A 13,780-nucleotide genomic window follows, 5' to 3' on the forward strand; every position below is an offset into this window, starting at 1 on the left:
GGTTGGTGTATGTGGGTATCAGCATTGAGAACATCATTCCACCTCAGGTAAGTTGCTGTGTCAGTGTTGTCTTATTGTTTTATTTTCCAAACTTCTCAGGGAAGTGTGTGAGAAGTGCTAGTAGCATCTTGGAAGGACAAATCAATCTGTGTGCAGGTCAGAAACAATTCTAGACCTTTTGTTTTAGACTGAATTGAATTTAGCAGAGTAATCAAGGCAGCTTTATTAGAGTGTCACACATAGTCCTGTGTCAGAGAAGGTTTGCAGAACCATCTTCCTACCCACTGCAGTTGGGTTTTTAGTAGAGCACTCTACCATCCTGTAGTTTATAAAGGTGAATTTAGTTTATTTAACTCTTGCATTATTTAGGTCTGAGCTAATTCTCATTGCTGTCCTTTGGAACTGATGGAAACAAATGGCTCATGATTTGGGGAGGAATATGTGGTATTTACTAGAAGTATTAAATTGGCCTCCAACAAATGCATATTGAAGTCTGTGGTTAAAAACCATAAATGTTTAGTGTGTTATTCATAGATGTTTTTATATGGTTACCCCTTTACAGAAGAGGAAAAATGCTTTTACTCATGGGAGAATGACCCCTTCTCACTTCTGATACACATTTTCAAGTGATTCCTTTGAAGTCTTGGCCAAATTCCTTTGTCTGAAATATAATCTGGTCTTTGTATAAGATTTTAAAATGAAACTTGTTTTTATTTTAAACACAGACTTTCCACTCTATCTGACTGTAATAAAGCCAACTCTCTCCCTCTCCCTGCATTGCAGAAAAAATCATAACAGCTTTTACAAACTTGCAAACGAGTCTTTGCCTGGGAGCAAATATTTGACAGATTCAGCCTGGGGGCAGGTTTGGGGGGTTTTGGGGGATTATTATTTTTTTTTGTCATTTAGTTGATTTTTTTAAGTGGTAACTTGGAAACAGTATCATAAAATTAACCTGTGTGGAACCTCATTGAAGCTGCACCATGTAGAGTTGTCCTTGTGCTCAGTATGTAGAGATTCTAGGAACAATTTGTTCACTTGCTGCATTTACTACTCCTGGGAGTATCACCTCAGGCACATCTCAGAGTTGTAGGACAATCCCAGTGATGCCTGAAACTCTGAATTTCTGAAATTATGTAGCCATTAAGGGCAGCACATGGGAGTGTTCACATGAACTCTGCTGTAACAGGTCATCATATTAGAAGTCAAATTGTGTTGTGTTGGTTGTTGGAGCTTTCTAGGTTGTTTGAGTATCTGAGCTCAGTGATGAGTGTGGAGGGAGATAAAGCTTCTTGACACTTCTGTCTTATGTGAACAGGAGCCAGAAATACCTGAAGGCCAGGAAGAAAAGAAGAAAGACTCCAAAAAGCCAAAATCAAAGCTGCTTGAAAGGAGGTCTACCAGAACCCGGAAGTGCATAAGCTACAGGTGGGCAGTTTGTTTAAATAGTTTGTAAATTGTACATTTAAATAGTTTGTTTTTTTCTTCCTTAGGCAACCCACCACTTCTCATGCACACTTTGTAAGTGTCTTTGTTCCTTCTTGTTTTGAGGCTTATGCAGCCTGGTCTGGTGGGAGGTGTCCCTGCTAATAGCAACCTCCCGGTTGGAACCTGGTGATCTTTAAAATCCCTTCCAACATTAACCATTCTGTGGTTCTGTGATTGTTTCCTTTGAATGCTGGTTAGGCTTGATGGTTGCAAAAGCATAAGGGGTAGCAGAGTGAAGGGATGATGCCTAAAAAAGTAAGATACATATGGTATTTTGTTCAGCAATACTGGAGAAAGTTCTGGTGTTACTGCAGTTCCTGGAGTATGATAAAGCAGGTGAATCAAACCTCTCCTTTCTATTGAAAGGGAGACATATGCTTGTGTCTAAATGCCTTAAAATTCCCCTCTTCCTTTCTCCCCTTACAGTTTCTTTACATGAAAGGGGCATGAAACTTAAAATGCAGATGCTCCATGTCCTCTTCAGTCCACCAGGCAAGCAGGCTGCTTTTTGGGACTAGAGAAGAATGTGAGAGCCTGTGTTTTTTTTGTCCCAGCTGCATGAGAAGTGTGTATACTTATATATAAGTACCTTTCATGTACTTGCTCTTTTAGGCTTTTATAATCACAAATTAGAACATTTCAACTTTCAAAACCATCCAACAATAACCATGGTTAAACTCATAGTCTGTTTTTTCTGTTGAAGTGTTTGTATATGCAGAGTTTTCCAGTCTGTTCAGTCTGACCTTGTTTAGCTGTTGATTTTTGGTGGCTTTTGAAATAAACAGCAGAATCATAGAATGGTTTAAGTTGGAAGGGACTTTAAAGACCATCTAGTTCCAACCCCCCTGCATGGGCAGGGACACCTCCCACTAGACCAGGTTGCTCCAAGCCCCATCCAACCTTGAGCACTTCCAGGGATGGGGCAGCCACAGCTTCTCTGGGCAACCTGTTCCAGTGTCTCACCACTCTCACACTAAAGAATTTCTTTCTAATGTCTAACCTAAATCTCCCCTCTTAGAAGCCACAGTAATAAAAATGCCATTGCAGCTTTGTGCAATTAAGTATTTCTGAAAGGAACATTACGCCCTAGGCAAGATGTTATAGATCTGTTGTTATGTTCATGATAGGTCAGGCAGCATCTGAGGAGAAGAACAAACTTTGCCTGTAGAGTAACTGCTGTGACTTCAGCAGGACACATGTTGTACAAAGACAATTTGTATTGGAAATAGTGTTTTGTATAATGTTCTGGAAAAATCAATCTTCTGATGCAAAATCCCAGCATCTTTCTTACACACTCCATCACAGACATAAGTTTGAGCTGGTGAAAGCATTACAGGTGTCAGTGTCACTTGAAATTCATGTCTGCAGTGACCTCCTGCTGGTGTCACAGAGAATTGTGTGTGCTTTCCTTCAGCAGGGAGGGCACCTTATTTTGCTGACAGGCCTGTGCTGTGTGTCATTCTGGCTGGAATCTTTTTGTATGTGTCATCTGCTGAGTCCTCTCATGAGGAGGTTAGCAGAGATCTGCATGAGGAATAAAGCAGCAGCAGAAGAAACTGTTCTGTTACCCCCAGTGGACAAGCAGGTGTCAGCTTGTGTCTGAGCTCAGGTTGTTTGTCAGCAGGGATTTGAAAGTGTTAAATGAGTTCTCACATTTTAAAGAGGTTTATTTTCAGTGGTATGGAAGGCAGATAGTGTTTGAGTAACATGGAAGTAATAATATTGATGGAACAAATTCAGAGTTACTTCCTAGCTGTGTAACAACTGCCTTGAACGTGATGTGCAGTTGCTCTTGGGGAATACAGAGAGACCAGAGATCCACCACCTTATTCTTAAAGGAGAGAGTTTTATGCTTAGTATTGGAATTCTTGTTCTGCTGGAGGTTACTATGGAGGACCAAAATAAAGATACCTTTAATTTTTCTTTCATGACTAAGAAACCCACGCTTTTAATGAAAGTATTATCCAGTTGTTAGTTGTTTGTGTCTAAAACAAAACAGCAATTTTTTCCTCTTTTATTTTGAAGAAAAACTTGCATCTAAATAAAATGTCTTTTCTTTATAGTACAGTATAGTTAGTAAGTATATACTATAGTTAGTAAAACATGGACTTTATTTACATCTTAAGGCATCTATTCAGTTCCACGGGTAACCATATTTGTTTATGAAATCTGAATTTAGGATTGAAGAAACAAATGGAATTCATCTGTGTGCAAGGACTGGGTCCTTTTTCCCCCCATTCGCTGTTCCCTTTAAATGAATTACTCAGCCTGCAAAAGTTTATGCAGTTTTATAAAAGCTTCTACAGGACATACTTAAATGTTTCGCTTTTGTGTGTCCTACTTAGCTATGTCACATTACATTACAGCTTATCTGTATATAACTTCAAAGAACTGAGTACATTATGTTTTATCTGCTCAGCTTAGGATGTTAGAGATCCATAAAGTATAATTACCACAAGCTTTATGAGGAGAAAGAAGGTATCTGAAATAAGTTTTCAAGGAAAATTTAGACAGGGTGAATAATTTTACTTTGACTCTAATAGGTGCTTTTCAGAAAGTCTGTTTTGCAGATTGGTAATGTGTGTGTCATCTAATAAAAGGTATGGGAAAATGACTAATACTTGGTGTGAAAAATGCCACTGATACCTTCTTTAAAGTGCTTTTAAATTATATTGTTAAATTCTGTGGTATGTCATGTACAATAAATGTGTATTTCTGTTGACATAAATGAATAGTAAGACAGCCAGACAATGCTAAATCATCTGCTAGGAAGTAGAAATAAGAAACACAGCTTTTAAGAAATTACTATCATCAATCCAACCTATTGTTATTTTATTATATATCCAGGCCATTGTCTGTGCAGTGCCAATTCTTAGAGCAATTTTAGATTTGCAGGTATGTTTTAATAATATAATTTAATTAAGGTTCATTTCCAAGTGGTAAATGAAAGCTGTTACTTCTAGGTTTGATGAATTTGATGAAGCAATTGATGAGGCAATTGAAGATGATATCAAGGAGGCTGATGGAGGAGGTATGTTTCTGGTGTTATTTGTTCTTCATTGCAAGGTTGAGAGAGTTGAGACCAAATTTATTTTGATCTGAGAGGCAACAAATACAATTCTTTCCATTAAACTTTGTTGTTTCCCGTTTTTACTCCCCATTTTTGGAATTAGACTAATAACTTCCCTTGGGAATGCCCATCCCTGGCTGCCAAGAGATGCCAAAAAGTGTTTGGTCTTGATAGTTAAATGTTTTGATATATGAATGCAATGACATAAGCATATCAAGAAAACTCCTAAAATGAAGTTGCTAAGTTTTGGGTTTGAGATGGGAATGGCAGCCAGTGCTATGGACATTTGTCCCGTTGGGCACATCAGGTGGTCTGCAGTTGGGCCCCCTCAAGACTGGGTCTACAAAGTCATCTTAAAAATATTAATCCAGATCTATAAGCACTTCTCAGCTGAATGTGAATGAAGTAAAACAATGTTCTTTGCTTTAACCCCTGTTAATGCAACATAGGGGATGTGGGGAACAGTCTCTCTTGGACCAAAAGAGAGATCTTCAACTCCATCTGAGAGATTTGGATGGTTTTATGCTTCATTTTAACGTGCCATGAAATGTTCTCCGTCAGTTGTTTGGCCCGTGGAAGTCCATTAAGACCCCTGTTTCCAGAAGTTCAGTGGATGTGCTCAGACAATCTGAAAATAGGGTGGCTTGTCTGTGTGACACAAGCTTTTCAGAAACTCCACTCTCTGGCCAAACAGCAGCTTAAACACTTCATCTCCCAGGAAGAAGGATATTCAGTGCTATGAAGATGATGTATTTTCTGCTGGCTGCCCTACTCAAAGGCACTGGTGTTGGTAACCAGCTGGGTTGGGGTTGAGTATTAAGAGCCTGACTTCTGTGTGGACCTCATGTATTTCCAGGTGACCACAGCTGGGGCTGTGTGTGTCAGAAACAAAACTCCAGACAGAGTCTTGCATGACAAAACCAATACTCTTCTTCACAGAAAAGGAACTGAAGCTAGAAGCACGGAAGAAAGATAAGTAGAAAGTCAAACAAAAAATAAACTTGCTGTTTTTTTCCATTTCCAACACTGAATCCAGGCATTGGCAGAGGCAAAGACATGTCTAATATCACAGGTCACCGTGGAAAAGACATTTCCACAATCCTAGAGGAAGAAAGGAAGGAAAACAAGCGACCACAAAGAGCTGCTGCAGCTCGACGCAAGAAACGACGGCGACTAAATGACTTAGATAGTGACAGTAACTTGGATGAAGAAGAGAGTGAGGATGAATTCAAGATCAGCGATGGGTAGGTCTGCAATTTAGCTTCCACCACGTGTCACAGACTGCTACAGGCTTTTGTGACTGCAGTGCCCCTGAAACAATCATTAGGAGCATGTGCCCAGTGCTGGAACAGCAATGAGCAGGGCCAGGAAAAGTCCTCCTGGACTAGGGGCACATCATTGTCCTGGAAAAAGTGCATTCTGGATCCATGGGCTGAAATAATCCACTTTGGAAATGTTACTGGTGTGTTTGAGGCCACCCTGGGGGGTTCTGTACATGGTTATGTTAGTGAAGGAGCCAGACGGGCTCAGTCCTCTGACTGGTGTGACTGTTGAGCAGAAATCCTTATCAGCAGTGAAGCTAAAATGAGACTGGTTGTTTCCTCTTAAAAATATGTCGTGTTTTGTGGGATTTTTATTGGGCCTGATGGTCATTTAGAAATTGGAAGAGTAAGATGACCCCATTTAGAACATACAGAACTTGAAATGCAGGTTCTGAAAATAATTTTTGATTTCTGCTCTCTAGGAGAGCTCTCAAAAACAGGCAAATAAGTGGTTTATACTATAGAAAACAAATATCTGTCCTGTGAAGCTTGAAATGCTAAATGAGCGTTGCTCTAGCTAATTGATACTGTCTTTCCATGGAATTTCACATCATTCAGTCTGGGGAATTCCTAATGTCAAAAAAAGTAATAATAATTCTAGACATATTTTATGTGCCTTAATGAACATAATGGAGCATGAGGTCTTGGCTCTTTACCATCAACATTTAAAGCTTTACACCAGTCACTGAGTCATTTTACTAAGTGTATGGATCATCTGTACAGCACAGATGCAAATTTAGAGCTTTGTTTTTCACTTAAACTGTGCTGAGAACACTTCAGTGGCACCCTGAATGGCCGAGCTACATGTACTGGAAATTTCCAATCAATGAGTGTAGCTTGCAGAAACCTCACAGAAATAATAGTCCATTGATTTGGTGAAGTGTGCTCATGCATTTTCAACTCCCTCCTCTGCTGAGTGCCTTCTTGATGTTAGGCTGGAATTGACATGCAGTTGGTGGCCACCTGCAAGTGACTGTACCTTCAGAGCCCAACTGTTTGTAAAAAAGCATCTCCTCACTTTGGAAATTCTGGGACTGCTACAAGCTGATAAGTTTGTGAGATGCATGTTTCGCATGAGAATTGTAGAATCATAGAATGGTTAAGGCTGGAAGGGACCTTAAAGAGTTTCAACCCCCCTGCAGTGAGCATGGACACCTCCCACTAGACCGACCAGGTTGCACAAAGACCCATCCAACTTGGCCTTGAACACCTCCAAGGAGGGGATTTCCATGACCTCCCTAGGCAACCTATTCCAGCACCTTACTACCCTCATGGTGAAGGATTTCTTTCTAATATCTAACCTAAGTCTCCCCTCTTTCAGTTTAAAACCATCACCCCTTGTCCTGTCACTGCCCTCTCTGGTGAAAAGCCCCTCCCCAGCTTTTCTGGAGCCCCTCCAGCCACTGGAAGGTGCTCTAAGGTCTCCCTGGAGCCTTCTCTTCTCTAGGCTGAACACCCCAACTCTCCCAGCCTGTCTCCAGAGCAGAGCTGCTCCAGCCCTTGGATCATATGATCTTTGTGGTCCTTCTCTGGCCCCTCTCCAACAGCACCATGTCTCTCCTGTGCTGAGGGCTCCAGAGTTGGACACAGCACTCCAGGTGGGGTCTCACCAGAGCAGAGTAGAGCAGATTCCCTTCCCTGGCCCTGCTGGCCACACTTGTGTTGATGCAGCCCAGGATGCAGTGGCCCCTCTGGGCTCCAGCCCTCACTGGCAGCTCATGTCCAGCTTAAATGAGGGCAATAGTTCTGTGGTAAGAAACAAAATTCAAATTCTCAGAGATTGTGTAGGACAGGACTTGGTTCATGAAGAGAAGGTCATCTATGCCAGAACATGGTGGGTGATTTTTTTCCCTTCTGTAGTTCCTGTTCTGGAGATGTTACATTGCAGTGTACTGTAGGAATCCTCTGGAGTCCGTCCTGTGTAAATGTCACCTGCAGTCTCAGTTTGACAGTTCCTATTCACCTGCTTCTCTGATTGCTGTGTAATGCACTGTAAAGCTGTGTCCCAGGTGCACAACTGAAACCTCATGCCAGTGAGGGCAGTTTTCTCCCTCTGGATCTTTGCCCCACATGATGCATTCTGCCCTGTATCAGGAATAGTGTGACCAGCAGGACCAGGGAGGTGATCCTGCCCCTCTACTCAGCCTTGGTGAGGCTGCATCTTGAGCTCTAGGTGCAGTTCTGGGCACTGCAGGATAGGAAGGACATGGAGGTGCTGGACAGGGTGCAGAGAAGGGCAGACAAGGCTGATGAGGGGTCTGGAGAACAGGTGTGATGAGGAGAGGCTGAGGGAGCTGGGGCTGTTCAGCCTGGAGAGGAGGAGGCTGAGGGGAGACCTCATTGCTCTCTACAACTACCTGAGAGGAGGTTGTGGTGAGGTGGGTGGTGGCCTCTTCTCCCTAGTGACCAGCAACAGGACAAGAGGAAATGGGGTCAGGTAGTGCCAGGGGAGGTTCATCTTGGATACTAGGAAAAAATTATTCATAGCAGGAATGGTGAGGCCTTGGAACAGACTGGCCCGGGCGGGGGGGGGGGGACCATCCTGTTCAGGAAACAGATAGACATGGTGTTTTGGGAGCTGGTTTAGTGGTTGAGGGTTGTAGGGTGGATGGTGGGACTTGATGATCTTGAAGGTCTTTTCCAACCTTGATAATTCTGTGATTAGTATAAGATTTGTGCAGGGTTTTTTTTGAAAGACAGTACTTATTTTCCATAGACAACTTGCTTTTAAAATACAAGTGGTTTTGATCCTTTGTTCTGATATCTGTCTCTCTTGTCTGTGGTCTGTCTCTGAACAGATCTCAGGATGAGTTTGTTATATCAGAGGAAAATCTGGATGAGAGTGAAGATGACCCCCCATCAAACGAAGACAGTGATTCAGAGTTCTGTGCCCGCATATCCAGGCGACACCTCTCCAGGCCCATGAGGCAAAGCAGGAGGTTACGAAGGAAAACAGTCAAGAAAAAATATTCTGAAGATGATGAAGAAGAAGATTCTGAGGAAAATTCAAGCAGAGAGTCTGGTGAGTAGAACAAGTCCTAGATATATTCAGTACTCGGGACTGGAGAGAGGAAGGGTGGAAGTCTGTGTTTCCTGTCACGACTGACACTGACTTGTTTGCTTGCTTTGGTCAAGTCACATGCCATTTTTGCTGGAGAGGAGTTTGCTGCTTGTTCTGCAGTACATACTCTGCAGGAATCTGGCCTTGAGTTCTAAGGTCTTGATGATTTCAGTAATTGAAGTAATGTAAAGGAATGCTTGTGCTATGATTCAAAAGGGCACCTTGGTGGACAGTGTAAGATAGTCTCTACCTTGCTGTTTCACACATAATTGCAGGGAAGAAAAAGGGTGGAGGCAAAAACATACTTCTTTAAAGTTATGTATAAACCTTCCAGACACCTTTGAAAAAGCTTCTGAAAGAAGCATTTTCCCTGACTTTGCATGGAATAAAATTCCTTTGGTTTTATGGCATTCTGTGTTCTCTGCTGGGCTTGAAAGCAGGCTGTAACACCTTGAATCTCTCTTGCTTCTACCTCTACTCTTTTTATCTTTAATAACTGAAGACACTTGCATCACAAAAGAACCTAATAATTCACTTCATTCGTTTTCTGTTTGCACAGTTTCAAGTGTGAGAAGAGTACCTGTGCAATTCTTAACCCTTTCCATCATTAGCATCTTTCTCTGAAGATTGTCCTTGTTTCTGCTTCATTTGAGACTCAGTCCTAGAAAGTGCCATATATATAAGCACTTATTTTAATGTATTTTCATTGTGAATTTAAGATGCTAAGTGCACCGGAGTATTAACTTCTTGCAGTGTGTGTTGCCTTTCTAGTGTTTTGTCTGTCTCTAGAATAGAGAGGATGCACATGTTGCAGTAAGTTGCTTTGAAGTACTGGTTTGCAGAAGGAGGGTTCATGCATGGACAGATGAAGATAGCTTTGTGATATTAGTTGTTGTCTCCCTGTTCTGAAAGCATTGTTGCAGTTATCATAAGTTGGTGTCAGTGAAGGCATTGACAGCACTCTTAAAGAGATTGCTCACTTATTCTATAATGCACAGGAGCAACTGTTTGTTCCCTGCTGGACACCCATCTGTGATAGAACCAGCTGAGTCCGGGATCATTCCATATATATCTAAGGGTATAGTCTTAACTGTGTTTTTCTCTTTCACCCCCACTCTTGTCCCTCAGGATCCTGCTTTGAGCCTATTTTGAGCTAAGGACATAAGGTACCTGTGAGTGGCTTTGTTTTCAGTCTCCAGAGATGGAGTTTCTTTCTGAAGGTGGTTGTTTTTGTTGACTTGCTCTGATTCTTTCTCTAATTTTTTAGCAAGTAAGGAGGATGCCACTTCTATCCTGTCAATTGCTAACTTAGGAACAGTGTGTGACATGTCTAGAAATGGATCTTGGGATAATTGTTCTGGCACAGCTCAGTGAAAAAGCAGCTAAAAGTGATTCAAGGCGATTTTCAGCTGATCTGCATCAATTTTATTCTTAAAGAAAGTAGCTGCAGTAGACTAGTGCAGGAAGAGCTGTGAATGATGCTGAGTTTCTTCTATACAGTTCCTGTTTAAGCAAACTTATGATCAAGTGAGACTGATTTTTGGTTTTAATTTGAATTCTGTAACTTAGATCTCACCTGGAGTGAGATCACCTGGTGATTTTTTTCATCTACCTAGTGAAGTACAATTTATTTAAATTCTAAAGACAGAGAGGACTTTACAGTGTCAGTGGCAATGTGCATCAACTCCAATTCAGTAAGGTTGTTGCAACTCTCAGGAATTGCAGAGGAGGCATCTTTGGCACCAGTAGAGATGAGGGAACAAAAACACTGGAAGGAAACCTACTTCTGGAGGAGTCTGGGGGAGATGGGAAAGAGAAGATTCTAAAACCAAGCAATTCTGCACTGGTGATGAATGAGAGAGCTGATGCATGAGCCTGGAAAGGGTCAGAGTAATGAGGTGTGATGGTTGAGACTCCTGTGCTGGAAGAGCAGATGATTCATTGGTGCTGGTCTAAAGTTCATCTAAATGGTGCAGTTTTGCTTTAATGGAATAACACACGTCAGTGTTTTCTTCTCTGCAGAGAGTGGTGATTACTCAGATTACAGTGATGATGATTACCTGGAAACGAGGAGGAGAAGATCAAGACGGAATCAGAAGAGACAAGTTAATTATAAGGAAGATTCAGAAAGTGATGGCTCACAGAAAAGTGTCCGGTATGGAAAGGAGTTAAGAAGAGTTCATAAACGCAGGCTCTCCACTTCAGATAGTGAAGGTAAAATAAACAGTCCATCATTTGCAGGAGCTGCTACATGTCAGCAGTAGCATGAAGAGAAAACTGTAGATAATTGAGATTTCAGAGAATATTCTTTCTAGAGTTCCTTGATGTTTCTCAGAAACTGTTTCCTTCTGAAACAGTCTGCTGATACTTTATATGCGTTGTCCCTGATCCTGACTTCCAGGTCTGAATTTACTGTGGCTGGCATGGAGTGCTGGGACTGCAAAATTGGCACTGACATAACTGTTCCACCACTTTAAAGATTCTCTTTTGGAGAGTAAGGGTATTACTTCTGGTGCCCTTGCATTTGTGCTGGTGGTGAAGACTCATTCCATCTCTATTTGAAGGAGCTGTGATGAGCACAGAGGAAGCCTGCTCTCAGCAATGGCAGTCACACCATGAGCAACTGCTGTGTGTTGTGATGCAAAATCAGCTTTTACAAAAGCAACCAGTGACTTTGGGTGCTTTGCATTCTGAGCACCCAGCCTGTGAGGCCTGAAGTCCAGCTTTCAGAGATACTGAGCAGTAGGGGTTGCAATGGATGTCAGGCTTCCACAGAAAGCTGGCTGTGGCTGACAGGCCCAGTCCCTCTGATTTGTAGGTAAGTTTTGGAAGTGCTGGCCTGAGTTTACAGAGTGTTGGAGGATCCTCTTGGATGAAGGGAAGCAAGTATGTAATGCAGCTGTCTAGTATCTAGAAACTTTCATCCTGCACTTCAGTACAGTCTGCTCTCAGAAGTACTGTGTATAGGTGTAATGCCAGGTTGGTGAAGGGGCTGGAGGACAAGTCATACAAGGAATAGCTGAGGGAACTGGGGATGTTTAGTTTGGAGAAGGGGAGGCTGAGGGGAGGTGTCATGGCCCTCTATAACTATGTGGAAAAGAAGCTTTACAGAGATGAGTGTTGACCTCTTCTTCCAAGTAAATAACAACAGGACCAGAGCAAACTTCAGGGGACAGTTAAGGTGTGTTCATATGCCTGGAAGAAGTTATATGTAATTTGGGAGGATGGTGGGGGTGTAGTGCAGCTGTGTGTGTGTATCTTGGTGTGATAGGGCAGCTGTTACTCAGGCTCTCAGCTTCTGGAGGGGTGTAAAGCAGGTGCTGCAAGATGAGGGGCACAGTTCTGTGTTATTCCTGGCCTGCAGGGCTCCATTTTAGGGAGAACACACCTGCCTCCAAAGCCTCTGGTGCTCCTCTAATTGAAAACAGAGCATCAACAAATTGTTGGTCTTTGCTATTTGAGCAGTTTATTTAAGAAGTAAAAAGAATGCAAGTGTTTTGACATGGCTGGGGAGCCTGGGGAAGGAGATGGAAATGTGTGTGGTGAGAGAGAGAGGTGACTTTTTAATAGATGTGAAAGGTGCAAAATAGAAAGAGTGGGATTGTCTTGGTTGCGCTTGGATTTGCTAATGGCTTTAAGTCTGCTGCTTGTTCCAGAGAGCTACACATCTAAGAACTCTGAAGATGACGAATCCACAAAGGAGTCAAAGCGATCAATCCGGAAACGTCGGCGAAGCACGGACAACTACTCCGAGGAAGGAGGAGAGGATGAGGAAGAGGAAGGGAGGCCCGTCCGCAAGCGGCTGAATCGGATCGAAACAGACGACGAAGACAACGGCGAAAATGCTAATGATGACCCAGAAAACCCTGCTCCTGCAAATAAGCTGCCAGCACCACAAGCTCCTCAAGACGCCACCAAGAAGCACTGCTACCGGATAGAAAGCGACGAAGAAGATAAAAAATAGGGAAAGTAGAGAGCCCTTTGGACTACAGCCTGGTGGACTTGCCTTCCACCAACGGACAGAGCCCAGGTAAAACCATTGAGAACTTGATTGGCAAACCAAGCGAGAAGACCCAGGCCCCCAAGGACAGCACAGCCAGTGCCAGCCTGGCGCCCAATGGGACAGGGAGTGGGCAGGAAGCAGTAGGGCCAGAGGAAGATGAAGATGAACTATTGAGAGTGACTGACCTTGTTGATTACGTCTGTAACAGTGAACAGTTATAAGACTTCCATTTTTGTGCTAATTTATTCCACGGTAGCTCATACCAGCGGGCCAGTTATTAAAAGCTGTTTTATTTTTCCTAGAAAATTCTCCACTACAGTATCACTTTTTAGAAGCAAGAATTTCACCAGTCCTGCAGTCTTTCTGTGAAGTGACCAGTTTTGAACTTTGAAGATGAATTGCTGTAAATTCCCTCTCTCACCTCCTCTCCCCCACACCCCTGCCTTCTTCCAAGTCCATGGTCCTGGGTAATTTCACTCACAAAAACCTTATAACAACAAGAGATTTGTATATTTTTGACTTTATATTTCCTGAGTGCATACAAATTTGTGGAAATGGGTGGCCTAAGAATGCATTCCAAATCGGTCAGGGCCCAAACCGGAACTGGGGTGGGTTTGGCTCAAGGGGTGTGGGTTGGGGGGGGGATGTGCAAGAAGCACTTGTGCTTTAGCTTTTTCATATGAGATATATATTATATTTAAATGTTCACAACTTAGATTACAACTTAACAGACAGTTAAAAAAATTAATGTCTGTACTGTCGCATTTTGTGAGTTGTAGGTTAACATACCATAGCTCATTTTAGTAATCACCTTCATGGAAGCAGTTTGATTTTAA

The 13,780-nt window shown here is 42.4% G+C and overlaps 1 protein-coding gene across 1 annotated transcript in view; it reads left to right on the top strand.

Annotated features, from left to right (window-relative positions):
- The window catches only part of RSF1 (remodeling and spacing factor 1), a 36,114-nt gene extending 22,949 nt beyond the window's left edge, over positions 1–13,165 (top strand). The window contains 8 exon segments of the mRNA XM_010001055.1: positions 1–47; positions 1,319–1,428; positions 4,452–4,519; positions 5,595–5,802; positions 8,679–8,902; positions 10,964–11,155; positions 12,598–12,894; positions 12,897–13,165. The exon segment at positions 1–47 is cut by the window's left edge and continues 7 nt beyond it. Coding sequence (XP_009999357.1) covers positions 1–47; positions 1,319–1,428; positions 4,452–4,519; positions 5,595–5,802; positions 8,679–8,902; positions 10,964–11,155; positions 12,598–12,894; positions 12,897–13,165 — 1,415 coding nt within the window.
- The last annotated feature ends 615 nt before the right edge of the window (positions 13,166–13,780 follow it).

Source organism: Chaetura pelagica, unplaced genomic scaffold (assembly GCF_000747805.2).
Source record: "Chaetura pelagica isolate M959 unplaced genomic scaffold, ChaPel_1.0 scaffold56, whole genome shotgun sequence".
Lineage (NCBI taxonomy): Eukaryota > Metazoa > Chordata > Aves > Apodiformes > Apodidae > Chaetura > Chaetura pelagica.